Here is a 19,402-nt window from a genome sequence, read left to right as displayed (position 1 = left end):
ATAATAATAATAATAATAACGGCTTCCCCCTTTCGTTTCCGCCCATTTTCCTCTCAAAAACAGTCGTGACTCGTGACGTCAGCGGGCAAGCCGAGTTGGTGCTCGCGATCAAAGCTGAACGCTGTTTATCTGAGCGCTGGAGATCGATTCACTCCCCTTTAAAGGTCGTCTATAGGTATAGGACATCATTTACGAAGAACCGACGATCTGCCACCCTACCTACCTTTCTCTTTTACACGGTAAGGCACGTCTTCGTGAACGTAACCAGGAGTAAACCCTATCCGAGCGCCTCAATCCTGCTACGCATGCACGCTGTCCTTGGTCTTGGATTAATGTTGTAGTAGGGTTTTCAGCTGATCACCGGCGACCCAGCAAACCATTATGGATGCTGAGTGCGGAACGGGGAGATTAAAGGCTCTAAATATCAACGTTGTATCGCTTGGACTCCATTGGTATTTAAACTCTTCCCACCGGACTGTCATTATTTGTTAGATTTGTTCTGCTGCTGAATCTCAAACAATGGTCTGTTTGCTAATCCTCTGATCCTTAAGAGCAAGACACTGTCAGTAGTCGTTCATTGCTTTCCAGTATCTTGTCTTTATTCTACACACGATATCAATGAAGTCTAGAAGATTTTAATGGGCTCAGCTGCTCAAGAAGCACAGCTTAGCAAGTCACTGTCAAAATGTAAGTTTTAATGTTTGTATCGCTAATTGCATCAGAGGGCTCATCTTGTTTTTTGAATGGTGTCATGGCAGGATTTGTGTGTCTGACTCTGACCTTGTGCATACTCTCACATGACTACCTCACCCAACTTTTTCTTTCTGTTTCTCTCAGAGCTCAAGTCGCAATGTGCTGAGAGTTGCTACATGTTGGGGAAGGTTCACTTACGAGAGGTTCTCTCGTATTGCGTAAGCTAGCTTACGCTACGGGAAAGATTAATCTTTTCTGAGATATTGAAGCCAAAAAATTATCCTTAATTTTTGTATCCATTGTCAACGCAGTGCGGCAGCTGCAGACCTTGAGCGGGCTAGCTAGCGAGCTCATAGGTTGCTCTGCGGCAACTGCTGCAGCCTATAGACGAGCTTGGGCGAACTCGCGATCCAATGAGAGGCGTCCGCGACGCTCACTGCATCAAAGCCCGCCAAAATGGGCGTGACTTGAGTGCATATAAGCGTAGTTCGTAGGCTGGAACCCCGATTTTCATCTCTTCAGCGAAGCTCTTCGCATCGCTGACCTGGAAGCCGCGTCGCCGTTCGAGGGGCATCAAGCAAGCGTGGACAGCGCTAGAAGAAGCCGGCCGTCTCAGCCACCTTCAGCCATCCTGCGAAGCTACGCCATCCGACGACGTATCCTTTTATTCAGCAAGCTAGTTCTCACGAACTATTCACAAAAGAGTACGAGCGTCTTTTTCAAGATGCCTCGCTCCACTTGCACCTCATGTCGCGCCCTTCTCAGCACAGGAGACCGCCACATCATCTGCGCTCTCTGCCTGGGACTGGGGCACGCAGAGCTCGCCCTCACTGAGGGCGGATGCGATTTCTGCGAGGAGCTACCGATGTCGACCCTGCGGGCTCGACTCGAAGCGCTCAAAGCAGAAACCGCCGCGCCGCCTTACCTTCAGCCGCGCAGGAAGAAGCGCCGCTCACAAAGTCTGCCGGAAACTGTGGTTGAAGTGACTGCCTCGCCGGAGCCTCTCCCTCGAGCATCGCTTTCACCCTCCCCGCCCCCCCGGGACGCGCAGTTGCCGCCGAGCGGCCGCACTGCTGCCATCTCGGATGACGAGGCGGAGGATAAGGGCCGCTGTTCCATCATGGCTTCGGACAGTGAGGAGTGGTCAGGCTCCCAAGCCTCCTCCTCAGCCCAGGAATCCAGCAGGACCCGCGCCGGAGTCGAAGCGGAGTTAACACGCCTCCTCACACAGGCCGTCGACCGCCTCGGGCTCGAGTGGTCACCGCCCCCTGAGCAGGCACCCAACAGACTCGACGGCTGCTTTCTTCAAAGCCATCGCCGCTCTACACCCGCGGCCCGGGCCGCTCCCTTCCTGCCGGAATTACACACGGAGCTTGCAAAGTCGTGGAACGCTCCTTTATCAGCCAGGTCCTGTTCCCACGTCTCCACCTCTCTCGCGTCGGTGGACGGCGCCACTGAGAGAGGCTACTCCTCCATCCCCCCGGTCGAGGACTCAGTAGCAGCACACCTTTGTCCACCCTCCGCGAGATGGCATTCCAAGCCTGTGCTCCCGTCTAAGGCCTGCAGAGCGACTTCCGCCTATGTTGGCCGCGCCTATTCTGCCGCCGGCCAAGCCGCATCTGCTCTGCACTCAATGGCCGTTTTACAGATCCTACAAGCAGACCTTCTTCAGGAGTGGGATGAGAAAGGCAGGCACCCAGAGGCTGTTACTGATCTACGAAGCGCGACAGACCTCGCCCTTCGCGCTACCAAAGCTGCAGCCCAAGCTCTAGGGAAGTGCATGGCCTCGCTGACTGTGACCGAGAGACACTTGTGGCTAACACTAGCCGACATGGGAGAAGCAGAGCGCTCCACGTTCCTCAACGCACCGCTCTCTCCGACCGGTCTCTTCGGCTCCGCGGTGAGTGGCATTGTTGACCGCTTCTCAGAAGTCCAGAAAGCCACCCAAGCCATGAACCTCTTCCTGCCGCGTCGCGCTAGCTCCTCTGCAGGTCGCTCACGTGATCAGCCTCCTGCACGAGCCTCTTCACAGCGCCCAGTTCAACAAACTCAGACTTCTCAGCGTCGACAGGGCGGCCGCCCTCGATCGCGCTCAGACAGCCGCCGCAGACCGCCGCCCCCCCTTGGGCCTCGATCTAAGGTAACGCTGAAACCCGAGTAGCCGAAGTCTTCCTAACTGTGTTGAACAAACGACGGCTCAGTCCCGCCGCGGCCGGACCACCGTCAAAGCTTCGCCCCCTGTCAGTCCCCTTCTCTCAGGCTACTGCAGTGGTGAATTTAGCAGCCAACAAGCCGGTGACACTGCCCGCTTGCCTGCACTCAAATGCCGTTTTCACGGCGACCCAAATAAATCTTGTAAAGAGCAAACATGTCTTATGTGTAGAAAATGTGCCCACAACCCCAGTGTTCACCCCTACACAAAAGCATAACACATCCCGTGCCCCTATCAGAGCACGCTCTCATAAAGCGGTTAAGAACCGCTCGAGCGTCAGAGTCAATGAAGGCGCCCACAAATGCGTGCGCGCGCCCATTCTCTGGCCGCTCTGTCACACAACCAGCCCTATGTGTAGAAAATGTGCCCACAATCCAGTGTTCACCTCTACACACAAGCACTGCATGTCTCGTGTCCCCACCAGAGCACGCTCACATAAAGCGGTTACGAACCTCTCGAGCGCTAGTCAATAAATGCGCCCACGAATACGTGCGCGCGCCCATTCTCTGCCCGCTCTGTTACACGGCCAGCAAACATTCCTCTGTGTGTAAGTCCCGTGCCCATGGCTATGCTTGCGCATCACGTAACAGATGTGACTCTTTCCCCATTCATTCCAATCGGGAAGTCACTCACAAAACAGCCTGTTCATGCTGTCTGCGAGCAATCATGCATAAACACACTAAACGCGCTCACACATTTTGTTCAGCGCTCTGTTTGCGGCAATCAGAGCGAATTGGCCATTCACCCTCTAGCGTTACGCTTCAAAGCGTGGGAAGCTATTCCAGGGATATCCAAGTGGGTGTTAAGCACAATACAACAGGGCTATTTGCTACAGTTCGATCGCCGCCCTCCTCGCTTCAGAGCGCGGCTCGAAACCGCTGTGAACACGGAAGCAGCGTGCATGCTTCGTTCAGAAATAGCAAGCCTTCTGTGCAAAAGGGCCATAGAGAAAGTGCCACCCTCTCTGAGCGAGTCGGGGCTTTACAGCCGTTATTTTCTTGTTCCCAAGAAAGACGGCGGCCTCAGACCCATATTAGATCTCAGGGTTTTGAACAAGGTGCTTGCAAAAAGACCGTTCAAAATGCTTACAATCAGGAAACTCCTCGCGCATGTGCGCCAGGGGGACTGGTTTATTTCTCTCAATCTGAAAGATGCATACTTTCAGATTCAGATAAATCCCTGTCACAGGCCATTCTTGAGATTCGCCTTTGACGGCCAGGTTTATCAATACACTGTCCTTCCGTTCGGCCTGTCCTTAGCACCCCGTACTTTCACGAAGTGCATGGATGCGGCGCTCGCACCCCTGCTGAGTCAGGGTTTGCGAATTTTTAACTATTTGGACGACTGGCTGATTATGGCACAGTCAAATATGGAGCTTCTGTCTCACAGAGCAGTTCTCCTCAGCCATCTGAACAGTTTGGGTCTTGCAGTCAATTGGACCAAGAGCTCACTACAGCCCAGTCAGACAATTTCGTTCCTTGGAATAGAACTAGACTCCGTGGCAATGACGGCTCGCTTATCTACACAGCGCGCGCTGTGTTCAGCGACTAGCCGCATCTTTTCAGATGAACAGCCTCACGCCTCTGAAGAAATTCCAGAGAGTGCTAGGTTACATGGCCTCAGCCGCAGCAGTACTTCAGCTGGGTTTACTGCACATGCGCCCGCTTCAGCATTGGCTAAACACCCGCGCGTCTCGCCGGGCTTGGGCCACAGGCCGCCAGCCCATCAAGGTGACTCAGACCTGTATTTCAGCTCTGCAGCCCTGGACAGTGGCCGAATGGTATCAGCGGGGAGTGACAATGGGAGCTGTATCTCGCCGAAAAGTCATCTCGACAGACGCGTCCAACACTGGTTGGGGCGCGGTCTGCGAGGGTTCTCCGGTTTTCGGCCTATGGTCAGTTCAGGAAAAGCTCCTTCACATAAATTGTCTGGAAATGATAGCGGTCGAGTACGCGCTCGTGCGCTCTCTCCCGGTCATTCAGGGTCACCACGTCCTGGTCCGTTCGGATAACAGATCTGTGGTATCCTACCTAAACCGTCAGGGCGGTGTCAGATCCAGGAACCTATTCCATCTGACGAAACGCATACTGAGTTGGTCCCAGTGCCACCTGCGCTCGCTGAGGGCGACGCACGTGCCAGGCCACCTGAACGACGGCCCGGACAGACTGTCCAGAGACAATATTCCCCCAGAAACAGTCTGACAGTCTGACAGTCGCTCAAACAGTCCAGACGTTATGGCACCTATTCGGCAGAGCAGAGATAGACCTCTTTGCGTCCAAAGAGAACTGTCACTGCCCAATATTTTTCTCGAAAAGCGAGGACGCGCTGGCCCAGGACTGGCCCAGATGCCCGCTTTACGCCTTCCCTCCCGTCTCGCTATTGCCACAGGTATTGCAGAGGATCAGGGAAACGTGTCACTCGGTGCTCCTCATAGCCCCGCGTTGGGAGAATCAGACATGGTTCCCGGAACTTACGCAGCTGTCACTGACAGCGCCGTGGCCCATCCCAGTGAGAGCAGATCTCCTCTCTCAAGCTCGCGGCACAATCTGGCATCCCCACCCAGAGCGCTGGGCGCTGCATGCGTGGGTGATCAACGACTACCTGTCGCTCTGCCAGAAGGAGTAATAAACACCATCATACACGCTAGAGCCCCTTCCACGAGAAGACTCTATGCGTCAAAATGGTCTGTGTTCTCAAAATGGTGCACCGACAGAGACCTGGACCCGCGGACATGTGGGGTGTCGTCGCTGCTCGTATTTCTACAAGAGCTGCTGGATAAGGGCAGATCCCCATCCACGCTCAAAGTGTATGTGGCGGCCGTTGCGGCGTTCGCTAAACCCCTGCACGGCCAGTCATGGGGTAAAAACGAGCTGGTCATCCGCTTCCTCAGGGGAGCTAGAAGGATGAACCCCCCCCCCCCCATCGGTTCCTATCTGGGTTCTTTCTATATTTCTCGAAACTATGAAAGCCCCCCCTTTCGAACCACTTCAATCCGTGGATTTGAAATACCTTTCACTCAAAACCGTTTTTCTGACTGCCCTGTCATCAGTCAAACGTGTGGGAGACCTTCACGCGCTGTCTGTCAGCGCTGCGTGTCTTGAGTTTGGACCAAGTGACTCCAAGGTCATTTTAAAGCCTAGACATGGCTATGTTCCCAAGGTGATCGGTACTCCTTTCAGAGCACAGGTCATTTCCCTATCGGCGCTGCCAGCACCCGATAGCGAACGTGACGCCAATCTCCTTTGCCCGGTCAGAGCACTGAGATTGTATACTGCGTGCTCCGCCGCTTTCAGACGCTCTGAGCAGCTTTTCGTTTCATTCGGAGGGCGCACCAAAGGTCTCGCCGCCTCGAAACAGACACTGTCTAGATGGATAGTGGACGCTATTGCTGCTGCATACGCGTCAAAAGACCTGCCATGCCCGCTGGGCATTAGGGCTCACTCCACTAGAGGCATGGCATCCTCGTGGGCATGGTCTAGCGGGATTTCCATTCACGACATATGTGTGGCAGCGGGATGGACTTCCCCCTCCACCTTTGTCAGATTTTACAATATGGAAGTGCCCGCTCTGCAGGCAAAACTACTAGCGGTTTAATACGCTACAGCTCCCCTGGTGAGCTGCACTGATGGGACACATTCCACACAGACCGGCACCGCCGCTCTGTCGTTCCCTTCCCACTATGTGCTTATGTATTACACAATCAATGACCCGCATTCTTGCCGGCCAAGTATTATTTCCCCACTCATAAGGGCTCCCCGGGTCCCCCTTAATTCCCTGGGGCTCATACAGTGGATGCTTGGCGCTCACGGCGTTGACAATGGGTTCCCGTGAGCGTAAGCTAGCTTACGCAATACGAGAGAACCTCTCGTAAGAGAACGTATCGGTTACCTAACGTAACCTCGGTTCTCTCTAGATGAGGGAACGAGTATTGCGTAGCCGGCCGTGCTTCGCGCCACGAGCGACTTTTCGCTTCAGTCAATGAAAACCAGGGTTCCAGCCTACGAACTACGCTTATATGCACTCAAGTCACGCCCGTTTTGGCGGGCTTTGATGCAGTGAGCGCGCGGACGCCTCTCATTGGATGCGAGTTCGCCCAAGCTCGTCTATAGGCTGCAGCAGTTGCCGCAGAGCAACCTATGAGCTCGCTAGCTAGCCCGCTCAAGGTCTGCAGCTGCCGCACTGCGTTGACAATGGATACAAAAATTAAGGATAATTTTTTGGCTTCATTATCTCAGAAAAGATGAATCTTTCCCGTAGCGTAAGCTAGCTTACGCAATACTCGTTCCCTCATCTAGAGAGAACCGAGGTTACGTTAGGTAACCGATACGTTTTCTTGACTGCAACTTTGATAGTGGATGGATTTTGCATTATTGGGTTAGAGGTTGTATTGAGTCACTTCAAATGTTCTGTGTTTGTCAGTGTATTTTCAAAGTTGTACTTAATGTGTGAGTGAGTTGTGGATTTTCTCTCAGATTCAGAGGTGACTTGCCATAAACCGTTTTTTTAATTATAATCTTTTCTTGTTATATAGGCCTACTTTTTTTTTTTTTTTTTTACCTGTTCTGTTTATCATAGAGCTCAGTCCACCCACCTCAGTCCACCCACCTTTTCCATGACACTATGGGTGGAAATTCTTTCCTACACTCAATTCTAACATGCTTCATAACTCTGAGGCAGGTCTGTCTCATCCAGAAAATGATGCTGAAAGCACCTCTGCATGAAGTTTTTCCTCCCACGGATGTGCCAAGGTTCTTAAAGGTTTTTGTCTTGTCTGTTTTTCAGTCAGACTAACTTTTTGTGGTCTTTAAAAGGATTATAAGGTTCTCATAAAGTTGAGGAGAGGAAGAATTACACAGTCCACATGCACTCTAAACTTTCGAAACTGCTTGAGGTGATGTAGATCACAAAGTATGAAGGAATTGTAATGCAAATAAGTAAATACAGAAGCACTCTTGTTGTGGAATAAGTGGAGCTGGAGCAAACCTTGCATGTTGAGCATCTTTAAAGGAAACACCCCAGCGTTACATCTTTAATGCATTTATATTTAATGATTTATTAAACTACAAATAATACTGAAGCAGATCATGTAAATAACTACAAACTCCGAAACTGACATTTCTGTGTGCGGTCAGTGCCTCTTCTATGAGTTGCATGAATGTCCTGATCAGAGGGGGAGAGACTGAAACTATATCCGGCTGATGCACACTCGGTCACGGGGACGCTCATCCCTCGAATGCCCATGCTTACTGCAGCTAGATTATAACATGATGGCTCGTGACTTGTTGAATCATAATTTATGTCACTGTGCATTTCTTATTGTGAAGAAAATTGGCAATATGCAGCTTTATTAATAAGACAGAGTTTGTTTTATTGTGAGTTAAAGATGGATTGAAGTGAACAGAACGGTGAGAGAGAGGGTAGTCTTCACCCCATTATACACCGCAACAAAATATGTTTTTGATTTGTTTTTGTTTTGGCTTGTTTTCCAATATAAATATGTAAAACTCTTTTAAAACAACTAATTTATTTAGCAACTATACTGCAGAAGAAAAAATTGGTATCTGAGAATGTTGAATATAATATAAAAAATACAAACATTTTTAAATATCTAAAAATCCTTTTAAAAAATGCATTCACCTCAGAAGCAGCATATAAGATACTTAGACTTGCTTTTAAAGAATAGATCTTGAATATAATTATATTTTGTCTTTACTGCACACGCAAAAGTATAACAAAGTAAAAAAATACACTTACAAAATACACTTACTGTGTATTAAAATGCATTCTCTTAAAGCAAGTCTAAATATCTTATATGCTGTCTCTCAATTAAATGTCTCTCTTTTTTTTTTTAGGATTTTTAGACATTTCTAAATGGAAAACAAGACAAAAACACTCGATAACAAAAGGATTTTTTGCAGTGAATTTCTCGCTCAAATCGATCCAAACCAGTGTCATTCATTTGTGCTCAATCTGTGCCGTTAAAATGAACACTTTATCTATTTCCATTGCTTAGAAATAAAAAATATGATTCGGGGCTTTGACATCACTTTCCACCCCATGTAGTTCAAATCGATCCAAACTGGTGTCATTCGTTTGTGCTCGATTTGTGCTGTTGGAAAAAAAAAAAAAAAACATATAGAATGTAAATTCCACAAACAGAGTCTTGTGTAACGAAAGGGATATTTTAAAAAAACATTTCATATTTTTTGTGATGCCATAATATCAAATGGTTAAATTGTTTAAATGATTTATAGGGCTAATAAAATTTATATGGAAAAAAAAAAAAAGGCAAAGAAAACCTATCCATGTCCAGGTTGATTTGGCTTGAAAATGTGATTTGCACTGAGAGTTTAATATGAATTGTCGCGAATGTCAAATATAAAACTAACTTTACCGCACTCACAAATACAGGGCATATGTGATTTGGATTTGAAGCTTGAAGTTATTGAGGAATGAAGGCTATACAATGCATGAAATTGCCAATTGCCAAGTTTTCATACAAATGTGTACACTACAGTCTTGAAAGACAAAGGACAACTGGCTCTAACAAGGACAGAAAGAGATGTGGAAGGCCACATGTACAATTAAGAAGAGCAGGATGCTCGGGGGTGCAGGCCTTATGGGAAGAATTTCAAAGAAAAAAAACACTTTTGAAACCAAAAGAAAATGTTATAGAGGGCAAAGAAACAGACATTTTACAACAGATAATTGGAAAAGAGTGTTCTGGATCTTAACCCCATTGAGCTTTTGTGGGATCAGCTAGACTGTAAGGTGCGTGAGAAGTGCCCGACAAGACTAGTGCAACAGGAAGTGTGGGGTAAATTGGCACCTGAGTATCTGGACAAACACCACTAGAATGCCAAGGATCTGCAAAGCTGTCAATGCTGCACTTGGAGGATTTTTTTATGAGAACTCTGAAGAAGTTCTGAATTTATTTCAAATGGTAATAGTAATTTTTTCACGTTATCATTTTCTGACTATACATTGTGACCAGATGAATGCCACTTTGGTGAATAAAAGTACTAATTTATTACCATAAGAGCAAAATCTGTCATCAGCCACAGCGAAGTATGTAAACATGCACAGTTATTATGGAGCTGTAGGTGTTTGTGTAGTCAAGCTGCAGTTTTATTTGTTTGTCGAGGTATTCATGACAGAATGTGTAGCTGAATATTTAAAGCAAAGACATCAGCTGAGGGTGTTAAGCTAAATACATGTTGCATGTCATCTCTGTCTTTTGGAGCACGTGCACATCTCCAAGGCCAGTTGTACGTGTATACATGCTTGACGAAGATGAACAACAATCACATTATCTAGGCATGTTTGTCCGATTTCGCAAAATGTTTACATGATATTTTAAAAAGACAAATTATTGTTTGTCTAACTGAAATTAAACCTGAATGTACATATACTGTATATACTGACTGAACATATTTACAGTACTTCACTGCTGATAATGAAATACTAAATACATACTTTTGAGTATGTGGTAATGCAGTAAAGGCCAAAGTATAGTTTGGTTTTTCACGTTGCTGATCGGAACACAGTTTGCTTGATGCAAATTTCATCATCAGCAAAGTCTGCGTGGACTGTCGACGTGTGGCCGAGAATGTCTAGACACAAAAACAGTCCTCGTCTGTGTGCATCGTTGTCGTGTGCCTTGAACGCGTTCACTTTCGTTCATGGTCAAGAGTAAACTTTAAAAGGCTGAGGGCTCGACCGTGTGCGAGATGACTCAGAGCGGAAAAACAAAGTATACCCAAGCCTTAAAGCATTTACATGATGTTTTAAAAAGACTTGCATTACATTATTGTTTTAGTCCGACTTCAAACTTATACGTACACTTACTGACAGAGCGTATGTACTTTGGTTGTGGTAGTAAAATAACGTTGAGTATGCAGTAAGGTAGGATTGGGACATTATCTTGATGTAAAATTGTGTCTTGATACCACAGACCCCTTGTCATGCATTTGCATTTAAAATAATTATTATTTAATGAGTCATGAATGTTCTTTGGTCATAAACATGTTTAGTAATGTATGAAAGGTTTGTATTTAAAAACTGGTTGCTATGGTTTACATTCCTCACAACTTTTCTGCAACTGAAAACGTTGAAAGAGAACCATTGGAAATGTTTCCTCTTTTGTTGACTAAAGGATTGCTGGCTGAAGTAGCAGAAAGGCAAATCCCCCAGAAATGGAGTACCATACAGACACCTTTTACACTGTTTTTTTTTTCAGAGACAAAGTATAACCTTGCTTACTGTTTAGGACAGATAACATGCAAATAGGGACGTAGCCTGAGACCATGTAGCATTATAGCACCATACTGTACATTTAAAGGAATCTCCCTCTTACTCCTCAAATGCTATAATCATATTACTTAATTCTGCTGGTTCTCTGTAGACCTCAGCTTGAGCACATAACACACCATATATGCAGTGACTCAATGCTCTTAGAATAGAACTTTTTAGGGAATGATGACATAGTTCTTGGTTGAGGCCAGTAAGTCTGTTGCTGTGACTAATGCAATTGTTGTGATACTCTGTTGCCTAAGCTTAAAGGTAATGGTTTTGTATTCTCAAATATTACGGTTTATGTAATGAGACTCATTGATATTAGACTTGCAAAGAAATTATGCTGATACAGGGGGCTACATAAAATCATTCAGTTTCGTATTTCTAAGATTTTTTGCAACATGCCTCTCTGGGATGGCAGTTGTGACGTGGGAATACAGGGGTACAGAAAGTGTACGTACTGTAACACCTATCTCTTTTCTTTCTCTTTCAGACAGAGGTGGTTGTGTGGTGTGAGGGGAGTGTGTTTGTGTGCGTGTGAGTAATGGCAGAACAGCAGAGACAGCGTTCACTCTCCACATCAGGAGAATCACTGTACCAAGTCCTGGGAGTTGTTAAGAATACAGCACCAGAAGACATCAAAAAATCCTACAGGTGAGAGTTTTTGAACCATTCTTGATGAATAGAGACAGAATAAAAAATGTCACTGGAAAATTGTCTGAATCTATTCAGGATTGTTTATTTATTTATTAGTAGCTATACATTTGCAGGTGCTATGCAATGCGCCAATTTAATCCACATGAGGGCGACAGAGAGCTTCATCTCCGTACTTCATCTTGCTTTAAGTAATAGCATACTACCTTATAATATGCTATTACAATAAAATATTCTTACTATTCCAGCTGTATATATTATGTATTATATATGTGCTGTAGGCTAGATTTCTATATGCGTTGTATACCTAAGTATACCTACTACATGCTCTTAAGGCACCTTCCATTTCCAATGTAACAAATTAACTGAAAGGAATTACAACTGCAACTTATTAACATCTCTCTTTTTTTTTTTTTGACAATATTTGATCTGTCTGTTAAAATTGAAGTGACTTTCACACAAATTAGAATTTAAAAAATGAGAAATAACACTACTCACCTGCCGCACGATGAAGTCATGTCACAACAGTTTAGCGTACTACTATTTTAATGTTTATTCTGAAATAATGCTTACTTTTCCACTTCCCATTTTTAAATAATAGTAGGAAATATTATTCCATTCCAAGCATAGTCCTTGTTACACGTTAACACAACAAATGAGAATGGCTCAAGCACCAGGAAAAGGTAATTGTTGAAATAATCTTTAATAAGCATTATTCTAATTTCTCCTCTTTTTGTTTGCAGAAAACTAGCACTGAAGTTCCACCCAGACAAGAATCCCGACAACCCAGAAGCAGCTGAGAAGTTTAAAGAAATCAACAACGCTCATGCCATTCTGTCAGACACCACCAAACGCAACATTTATGACAAATACGGTTCTCTCGGCCTCTATGTGGCAGAACAGTTTGGAGAGGAGAACGTTAACACGTACTTCGTATTGTCCAGTTGGTGGGCCAAGGTCAGTCATGCATGTTAACACACACACATACTTATAGATACTAAGTTAGTGTGCATGCAGATGTTTATGCTAATTTGCTCTTTCTCTCGACAGGCATTGTTTATATTCTGTGGTGTGGCTACAGGTTGTTACTTCTGCTGTTGTCTGTGCTGCTGTTGTAACTGCTGCTGTGGGAAGTGTAAACCGCATCCTCCTCGATCAGATGAACCGGAATTCTATGTGTCTCCTGAAGACTTGGAAGCTCAGATGCAGTCTGATGAGAGAGGTGAGACTCAAGACTCTTTCACACAGAGATCCAGGAAAGAATCCAAAAAAGTCGTTCCAGCAACTGTTCTGGAACTGAGATTTTATTTATTCACACTGCCCAAGCTTTCCCGTAATCTGCGCTCGCATTCACAAACATCACAGAAAAATCCTGTAAAGACAAAAGTGACATCACTATGTGATCGTCTGCACGGATGGCACATTAGCTCTCTGGTATTCGTATCACTCAAATTCGTAGTAATTGTTATCTTATTTTGTATTTTTAATGTACAGTATGCATATATTTTGCACTAAGGGTTTAACAGAATGAGATTTACACAGTAGCCAATTTAGTGATTTTTTTTTTTTTTTTTTCCCCTACTGTAGGTTAGTAGGCCAACTTTTATAATAGTTCATAATTTAAGTGTCCGTTGTTAATTGTTTTTGTGTCATTGGCTGCTGTACACCTACCCAACTGCCTCCTTGAGGACAATAAATATTGAAAGTGAAAGTGATGACTGTCATGAATGTTATCAAGGTGCATTGCAAATTACTAATATTGAATTATCAAAAATACAATTATTTTAAAGCTGAAGAATGTACGGCATTAAGGGGATAGCAGTTGACTCTGTGCATTTATATTTTGCTTTGTTCTGTGTTATGTTTGAGAATCAACCAATTAAAATGTTAATCTGAAATCTGAAGCATATAATTTCTCGAAATTCGGAAATTTCTTTCCGAATACGCCCCTCGTCTGCTGTCGTTCGAACCGTCAGATTGTTTCGCCCCCAACTCTCCACTGGTTGAGTAACCTTGTTTGGGCGGGTCTAAGTGGGTCTAAACAAACACAGGAATTTTAGTGCCACAGAGATGAAGCATTTACAGTTTTCTTAATTTAATTATTAATTTATTTTTATTAATTCATTTAGGTTGTCTCTGCATATGAATCTGGCATAGAAGGAAGTATTTTAACACTGAAAAAGTTAACATCAGCTTTTATAAAAATATTATTTTAAAATAATATTTAAAACAAAAAAATAACTAATAATTTGCAGCAATGTATAGAATTTATACTGTCCTGCAACAGTTAATTTGTGCATTCGATTTAGTCATTGGGTGCTTTTGTAATTTAGTTGAAATGAAATAAACATACCTTATGGACTAAAAACGGGATGAAATCAAAGGTCATTCAGTCTCCTACCTTTATACCTTATATATATATATATATATATATATATATATATATATGCCCTTGGTCTTATTATACTATATCATCAATGCATGTAATTGTAAAACAAAATACAACTAATTTTTAATAATCTTTCATCAAAATGTAAATTCTGCTGAGGTTACCAATGCCATGTGGTGGCTGCATAAAAGTTATTATTTTTAATAACCAATATCATTGCCTAAAATGTTTTACCTACTCTCAGTCTGTTCAGGGTTTTATGTGGCCTCATAGCAGTTAAAATCATTGCAGTAATGCTTTGCTTTCATGATTAACTGGAATGATTTGAGTTTGGCCTGTTACCTGGCTACATTTGTATTACAAAACAACATGATATTGATGTTTGTTTTCCACAGATGGCAGCAGCCCAATTGTAATGCAGCCCTCGTCTGCCACAGAGACCACGCAGCTGACCACAGACTCTCACCGTACCAGCTACCGGACGGACACCAGCTATTAAAACCCCTCTGCATAACATCCCTATTTCTATATATCTCTCATTCTTTCTCTCTGCTACACACATGGGACCACCATGCTAGAAGAGGGCACTGAGGCGAAAGAGTGTTGAAATATACACAGATATTGGTTAATGTCTATCAAGCAGATCTTCTGCTGTATAATTGGTAAACCTAAGTAATGCTCCACTGTACAGGGAAAGTTTTTTCATTTTTATTTGTGTTTTACATATATATCCCCCTAACCTACTGCTGTATTCAACACACACACAAAGAAAGACCTTCTTACAGTGTCATTACAGTTTTCCTATAAATGTTGTGCATCTTTAGAATCTCATTTTTCTACATGATCAATGAAGGTGATTTTGATATTTTTTTTATTTGTCAGTTTTAATAATTTATTAAATAGTTTTCAATGTACATAAATTGCATCCGCCAGTTCAAACACTCATATCTCCAAACATTTTAAAGTGATAGAAATCATTGCTGTTTCTTAAAATCGATAAATATGAAAGCATGAAATGTGAAACTATTTTTCATATGCTTTTAAAGCATTCTATTTTCAAAACGGAGGAAGATAATCTGAAGATGGCATTATACTAAAAAAACAACTCTGCCGACTGTTGCTTTAGTAAACCCAAAGTTGTTTGCCTTTTGATTGGATCTTTCAACAAACCTCTCAAACTCATCATAGACATCATAGTTGTCCTAACTTGTTGCATTCCATGCTGCAGTTTCAACAGTCCTCTTTAAGTCTAGACAGTGTCTATGTCTTTCGTAGTGATGTTCTGCACATTTTGTGGACTCATTACAAATAGACCTGCTCCTGTCCACAGTGAGACATCTTGCAGCCCATTTTTGTTAGACACTTGATAAATTATGACATCATAGCCCTAAAAAGTTCACACTAGGCTTACTATTATTACTTCAATAGAAATTGATTGAAAATACTTGTATAAATTTATATTTATATATATATATAGTAAGGCAGTGTAATATAGTCTGAAGAGACAATGTTCTCTTGTTTGCCATGTGATGGCCCTAACACTACTGTGTGTGAATGGAATCCAATGCATGTACTGTGAATGTTTATCTGTGCTTCATTTCAGCGTGCGTGCGTGTGTTTTCAGGGAACAAAGGGTTTCGCTAAACGGGATTGTCTGATTCATACACTGACTGTGGCATATTATTTATCAAACTCTTGAACCGGCTTTTATATTATCCCTATACACATGTATGTGTCTGTTTGTGTTTCTGTGTATGAACAGTATGTTTCCGTTTGTGTTTCTGAAGCCCATTGCCAGACAATGTGATACAATATAAGCATGTCAGGATTGTAGGTAAAGGGATTAATCTCTTCAGGTCTCCTGTGTACTCGTGTTAACGTGCTCCCCATATAAGCCTAAAACAGGAGTCTGTGTCTAGCATAGACAGACATTGATTATTCGATAACCAATATGAGGTTTTTAATAGTTTAATAGGTTCTTGTTGCATTTGATACCCCAATCCTGAATTTGTGGCTTTAGACAATTCAATAACATTTATTTAATAACTTGTCATTCATTTATTAATAATTTGATTTATTGATCCTAGAGATTAAAATTGTATTAAGTGGTTTCTTTTAAATTAGAGCTTTCGATTTAACATGTTAATTCAGTGAGATTTTATTATTTAAAATAGTAATAATGTTTTGAAAATTAATTAATGCAATTTATCATGTCCGTGAACCAACAATGTGGAATTCAAGCTTGAAGTGTCACCTTTTTTAAGCAGGGGGCAGTAAGCAAAACTCCAGCAGTATTGGCAGCACACAGCTGTACCGTATTATTATTATTATTATTAGCATTTCTGGCTAAGGAACAGACTACATTCAGGCTTGCTTCCTTGACAGTAGCATCAGCAAAAGATGAGGATGTTTTCTTGCGTTCAAACACTGCTGGATGGAGTGCAATTCCGAATGTAGATCCTGAGACGAGACAGGGTTGTTTTTACATTTCAAACTAAGTTTAACTTGACATAAAATGCTGTTTATGACGCTACCGAAGCGAGACGCACCTTCTGATGCATGTGTACATTGATGTGTTCTTAGACAAGTCCTAATAAATCTACCTCGACAGATTGACAAATTCAATTGCAAAATAGATTGCATTGGACTGTCTATTTTTATACGATTGATTGTGATTCATTAATCGGTATATAATTTAATTAATTTGATTAAATATTTTCATTGATTGACAGCCCTAGTTTAAATAAATGCTTTTGTTTTATTGAAAATGTATTTTAAACCTGTAAGACATAGTTTTGTGCTTAAACATGGACATATCTTTCCTCAGTTTACTGATGAATGTCATTTTGGCTGTAATTGTACCCATAATTTGATCTGATTCCCTAGTGGTATGGTCTAATTTAATCAGTTTTACCCTAGTTGACAATTTAAATGTATTACTATTGATTCTGCCCGAGAATATGACCCTGATTCAGTGATCAATATCCCTAGTCCCTGATCACTCAAATTAATTTTTTTATGTACATTGTTATTGGTGATCTCATATACATACTCGTTTAACCTCCTTTTTTGTTGTTGTCCCCTATTCTTTTATCACTGGATACTTGCATCCTACCTTTTTTTTCTACTTTTTTTATAGGAGTGGACGCAAGCAAACAGATAGCTTAAATGTAGAAAACGTTCATTTCTGTTGTAGAAACAATTGACTAATTCTATATTCAGCCTCATAATAGAACTGTGCGTGTGCGTGCTTTCTGGGACTGTATCATCATCTATGTTCTGTGTTTGAGTCTCTGTCATTTCTTTATGTTGAATTAGCTATATATGTTTCACTGTATATGTGTTTTTGTATGCATGTACACATACAGTACATGCATGTGCATGCACTTAAAGGGGAGTCTGCAGAAAACTCTTGTGTATAACCTTCCCAGAATTGTGTGTGTGTTGTTTGCTTAGGTTCACTTTGTGTATGTGGATATTTCATAGTTGTCTAGATGTATCTTTTAGATTTTTAACATTTTTGAATGTTGATTTGAAACATTATGCAGATTATTAGAGATCATGTTTTGAAACTTTGCTGAACTGCCATGGTGAAAATCTCATGTATAATCATTTTTGTCTTTAAGATATTAACCCAAACTCCACTGTAACACAGCTGTCTTTAGATTACATTATTCCGGTTCTCCTATCTTTTGTCTCCACTTCGTTGTTGTCGTTCATGGTCATCAATGATGAACCATTAATCCCTCTTGATTTTGCTTCCAATCAAAGAATATCAAAAGGAATGAAGTGTTGTATGAATGCAGATCTGAAAATGTTCTCTTATATGAAGGAAGTAGTGTAAACATGGTGAAATGAAACAATATTTTATTTTATATTGTCCTATGTTTTTAATAAATTACATAGTTCTTAATGTAAGTGAATATGAGCATTGTGCTAAGTGGCTGAATTCTCTTGCACATTCTGGATAAAACAACTGAAATTGTTGTAGCATAAATATACTGTGTCAGACATACGTAACATGGATAATTGATCTGAAGTTTCAGTTGAACAATAAATGTTAAGGAAGCCAAGTAAGCATCTGTAGTGTTTTGTGTGAAATTATGTGTGTGTGTGTTTACAATTTGAATGATTATCTGAAAATGAAGTGTTTTATGTTCTTTGAACTTTTACACAGAGAAAGTATAGGGTGAAAACATGTAAATATAAAACAAAAGGCCTGTTGTACCTGAATTCACCTTATGGTTAGTCCAAACAGAAATGTAATTTCTGTAATCATTTACATATCTTTCCAAACTGAAATGATTGTTTTGGTTTGTTTGTTTTTTGGCAGAAAAGTGCATTGTGACTGAGAATGTCACTAACTAACGTTCTGTCTAACATCTCCTTTTGTGTTTCACAGAAGAAAATGTCATATGGCTTTGGAACAGTGAGGAGGAAATAATGACACATTTCATTATTGGATGAACTGTCCTCCCTTTATTTTTAATTATATTTAATATTGTAGAATTTTAGTTAAAAGTCAAAGTATTTAAAAACAACACTTGCAAGCAAAAAGAAAATGGCTTTTATTTTAATAAAACACTGATGTATTAAAGGAAGTGTACAAGTATTCAGATTTAAGCTCTTTTTTTTTTGTTGTTGTTATTTTTTATTCAGGGTTTAAGTACAGTACATAAAAACAAATTCCCTAAAATAGCACTTAAAGGAATATTCAGGGTTCAATACAAGTTAAGCTCAATCGACAACATTTTTGGCATATTGTTGATTACCACTCAAATTAATTTTGACTCACTGTAACCCAGAATTAGTTTTTTTTTAAAGAAAAGCAGGGGCAAGACAAGTTCATTTGAGTGGTAATCAATAGTATGCCACAAATGCTGTCAATTGAGCTTAACTTGTATTGAATGGAACATTCCTTTTAAGTCTGACTGCTTTCTATCCCTGCACACTCATGAATAAATGCTTTGCATCTAACGATTACACTGAAGTAATTCTTTGCTCCAATACTGTAGCTGAACGGAGACTGTAGACATGAATTATTGGAGTAATAGGAGATAGGCAACATCTCTGTTTACCAGCATTCCACTGGCTGCCCAGTATGGGCACAGCAGATAAAGGGGGGGAGCCAGCAAGAAACCGAACACCCTCCACCCACT

General features: G+C 42.1%; 1 protein-coding gene across 1 annotated transcript; it reads left to right on the top strand.

The window, feature by feature from the left end:
• Positions 1-85: 85 nt before the first annotated feature.
• Positions 86-18,309, top strand: LOC127628778 (dnaJ homolog subfamily C member 5-like). Its single transcript, XM_052105657.1, has 5 exons — positions 86-239; positions 11,694-11,854; positions 12,598-12,811; positions 12,905-13,076; positions 14,639-18,309. Exons 2-5 carry the CDS (start codon positions 11,745-11,747, stop codon positions 14,740-14,742), a joined length of 600 nt encoding a protein of 199 aa, XP_051961617.1. The 5' UTR covers positions 86-239; positions 11,694-11,744; the 3' UTR covers positions 14,743-18,309.
• Positions 18,310-19,402: the final 1,093 nt, after the last annotated feature.

The sequence above is a fragment of the Xyrauchen texanus genome, chromosome 35 (assembly GCF_025860055.1).
Source record: "Xyrauchen texanus isolate HMW12.3.18 chromosome 35, RBS_HiC_50CHRs, whole genome shotgun sequence".
Taxonomy (NCBI): Eukaryota; Metazoa; Chordata; class Actinopteri; order Cypriniformes; family Catostomidae; genus Xyrauchen; species Xyrauchen texanus.
Note: the sequence above shows the minus strand (reverse complement) of the source record. Positions and strands in the feature narration are given on the sequence as shown.

Bases quoted from the DNA above. Each gene is read 5' to 3' on its own strand.
- LOC127628778 (XM_052105657.1), top strand. From the start codon at position 11,745: ATGGCAGAACAGCAGAGACAGCGTTCACTCTCCACATCAGGAGAATCA. The intron at 12,812-12,904 runs GTCAGTCATGCA...TTCTCTCGACAG, and splicing joins TGTCCAGTTGGTGGGCCAAG to GCATTGTTTATATTCTGTGG. The intron at 13,077-14,638 runs GTGAGACTCAAG...TGTTTTCCACAG, and splicing joins GATGCAGTCTGATGAGAGAG to ATGGCAGCAGCCCAATTGTA.